The following is a 3,325-nucleotide window of genomic DNA, read 5'->3' on the forward strand; positions in this document are numbered from 1 at the left end:
AGGTAGGTGCATCATGGATCGAGTTGAGAGGCTTCAGACCAAATTCACGCAGCCATTCATAGATAAATGATCCCCGTTCATCTGCCGTGGTAGGTAAGCTCCCAGCCCATGGATGGTGAGCGTTGACGTCTCCAACCAGGATACAACCCTCCAACGGTAGGTCCGGTAAGTGAGTAATAGCGGGTTGGTGGCTTTGTGGTCGAATATAGATGTTAATCAATTTTCTTGTGATAGGGAGACCCACGATTTCTGCCCCCCAACATAGAGTATTGATAGTTGGTGTCCTGTAATGACACTCGTAGGAAGGGTCTCAGCTTTAGTGGACGTCTAGCCAGTATCACTAAGCCACCGCTGCGCCGTCCACATCGAGTTAGATCCCGCTGTGGAAGGTATTCGGCTTCGATGCGCTCCACTGAATAGTTCATAAAGTGTAGGGAATTCTGAGGACCATGAAATGTTTCCTGTGGACAAACTATATCTGGCTTAGCACGTCGTAGATACTAGAGTAATTCGAGCTTACTACCAACCAAACTATGTATGGTATAGGAGATCAGTTATAGGATTCAGCAACGGCATGGCATACGACGCGGTGGTGCTACTGGTCACCATCAACTAGTGTGGGGTGTTTGGTAGTGAATCTAGCCACTTCATGATCACCGCTCAGGGGGACGTACTAGAGTGGCAGGTTCGATCTCTACTTGGCACCGGCAGAACCCCGGCCACCCCCACGCGACGATGACCCGTAGAGACCTATGGGGGAGGGGGTGCGTCGAATACTACGTGTGGGGAGGTTCTCAAAGGTTGTGGTTCAAGTGGATGTAAATCACACACAGTAGTCGGACGGCAGCAGATGTGTCGCAGAGGGTTGAGCCTAGAGGTAGGCAAGGAAGCACCTGCAAACTGTTGAAGGCTCAAGGGAGAGCAAATACGACACGTTCGTCAATACTTCGAGGTTGAATGCCGTGACTCCAACTCGAAGGAAACGCAATTAGAAGAACCAGTTACGAAAGGGGCTAGTCGAAACGCTTGATAGTCTAGAGATCTACTGTAACCAAGGAAGTCACAGTAGGCAAATCTCACGAGAATATCACGAATCACAAGTAATGACTCTTCTTCTAATCTCTTCTTCGAATCAAAAGGGAGACAACCGTTTCAGCCGTTTCACTGTATGAATGCCCGAATTGCATGTAATCCGAGCGAAATCAGCAAACCACAGTTGGGCTGTTGAGTGTCGATCAAAAAGAGGGGCATCAATAGTACTAGTTCATCTATCAGCTTCTTACTGGCCATTGGTGGGCCTATCTCGGACGGGACGTCCGACACACCATAGAGCCTGGGATTTAAGATCCCGCACTTGATCATATCATATTCTTAATTTAATATCAATACTGGTCTCAGTTGGTAACGTCGGCATCTTCGATTGGAACGTCGTGCTCGATCTCGACATCATCCGGTGGGAATACACCATTTTCATCGTAGGAATCGTACGGGGGTAGATCATCTTGCTCGTCTCGTTCATAGTACTTACGTAGATTGAACCGTCCTTCGACACAAGGTAGAGAGGTACTATCTTCGCCCTTCAATCTATAAAGTGTCTTGATTCTTCCAAGTGACAATATAGGGACCCTGCCAACCACTCTCTTGCTCATGGCTCCTTGTACGGAACCTAAGGACTTTGTCGTCTACATCAATAGTCGGATCAGGGCCTCGCTGTTGAGCAGCTCGTTGCATCCTCTGACGAACTCTATCATTTCGCTCCTTCCAGAGGTTGAAGTAGTCAGTCATACTTTGGCATCGTCGCTCATAGATTTCTTCGCATAGCATTTGTAGGCCAGACTCTAGAACATCTTGTTCATCACGTCGTAAGCCGGGAAACCATTCATCAATAAGTTGTTGACCTAGTCTGGCATCCTCACCAGTGCAGGAACCAGCAAGATAACGAGGGCGTCGTCGATGATATAATTCGAAGGGGGTTAGTCCTCCAAAGTCGGTCAAAGGGAGGCGATTCACACTGGCCACAGCTTCACTATAGATAGTCAAGAAGGTTATGGGCTCAGCCTGCAGCTCAGCTCTCGCCAACCGACCCCTCACTTGCTGCAATATAGTCCCATGTACTCGTTCATGAAAGCCTCCAAGATGTTGAGCATCTCGTGGTAGGTAGGTATAGGCAATAGCTTGGGACTTGAGGTACATCTTGAAATCACTGGAAGGAAAGCAACTTCCCGGGTCCATGACAACGGCCTGAGGAATGCCATTCATAGCAATAATTTTGTGGACCGAGTCAACCACAGCACCAGTGTTCGGGTTGTCGAGGACATCGAATAACACATGGAAGAACACTGCATCAGTCATAGTCAAGCACCACTTCTTCTGTGGGACATCAGGATCTTCGTCACACTCGAGGAAAGGACCTTGTAGATCTAGTACATGGCAACTGCCAACACCAAAGTGTAGTCCAGGAGGTCGAACAACTCCTCCTGCTCGACGAGTGCAGGCTCTTATCCTTGTACGTTGACAGACGGGACAGGACTGTAGCCGGCGTCGTAATACTTGTCGCACCTTGGGGGTGAATGGCCTTCTCCTTCATGTAGTGTAAGTGAACATTCTTGTACTTTCGGACATCTCGGTATCACAGGCAATGGGGTCACCGTTCTTGATTTGTCGACTATGGAGGTGATACCGGTGAAGTACAGGACGTTGTTCTCATCGAAGCAATACATTCTCATACCATTTGGCCTCTCATTTAGGGGCACATTTCTCAGAAGTAGCCTTAATAGTCGACAACCTCCAATCAGCATCTTGTAAATGCTTGATCTCTTAGTCTTCAAAGAAATGCTCAACGTCGATCACGTTCACGATTTGATTGAGGACTTTGCGTCGCGCAAGGCGCGTTAGGTACCTATATTCACCGCGCTTCTTGATCACAACAAAGATGAAGATGAAGATGATGATGATGATGATGATGACGATGCGTAGTTTGCATGAATATAGGTATGTAAAAAATTAAAGTCTCTGTTGACTCCGAAAGAATCATTGTGTTATGGCCCATAACTTATGGGGCCCCCAAGGCTAGTAGAATTTCAGTGCCCAGTTCAGCAGAATCGACCTAGTTGCGGCCCTGGAAATCACCACGAAGAAGAATCGAAACAAAATAAACGAGCAGTAATGCGAAAGAATAATAACACTCATGATAAACATGTATGTGATTAGAAAATCATCACGACTACTTAGTACGCGAAGCTAGTAGTTTGCACAAATCTAGCGTCGCACTACCCGAATCGACCGACTTGAAAACGGTACCCTTTAACCACCACACAACAAATTG

The 3,325-nt window shown here is 47.3% G+C and overlaps 2 protein-coding genes across 2 annotated transcripts in view; both read right to left on the minus strand.

The window, feature by feature from the left end:
* Positions 1 to 1,584: 1,584 nt before the first annotated feature.
* Pmar_PMAR022233 (hypothetical protein) lies at positions 1,585 to 2,352 on the minus strand (the record flags this gene model as incomplete). The annotated part of the gene is made up of 1 exon (XM_002785455.1): positions 1,585 to 2,352. The coding sequence occupies one exon, from the start codon at positions 2,350 to 2,352 to the stop codon at positions 1,585 to 1,587; it is 768 nt and encodes a 255-aa protein (XP_002785501.1).
* Positions 2,353 to 3,223: 871 nt separating this feature from the next.
* Pmar_PMAR022234 (hypothetical protein) overlaps positions 3,224 to 3,325 on the minus strand; it is a gene marked incomplete at both ends in the record, with an annotated part of 1,979 nt that continues 1,877 nt past the window's right edge. The window contains one exon of the mRNA XM_002785456.1: positions 3,224 to 3,301. Coding sequence (XP_002785502.1) covers positions 3,224 to 3,301 — 78 coding nt within the window. The remainder of the gene's footprint in view (positions 3,302 to 3,325) is intronic.

This window comes from Perkinsus marinus (genome assembly GCF_000006405.1).
Source record: "Perkinsus marinus ATCC 50983 genomic scaffold scf_1104296932410, whole genome shotgun sequence".
Lineage (NCBI taxonomy): Eukaryota > Perkinsozoa > Perkinsida > Perkinsidae > Perkinsus > Perkinsus marinus.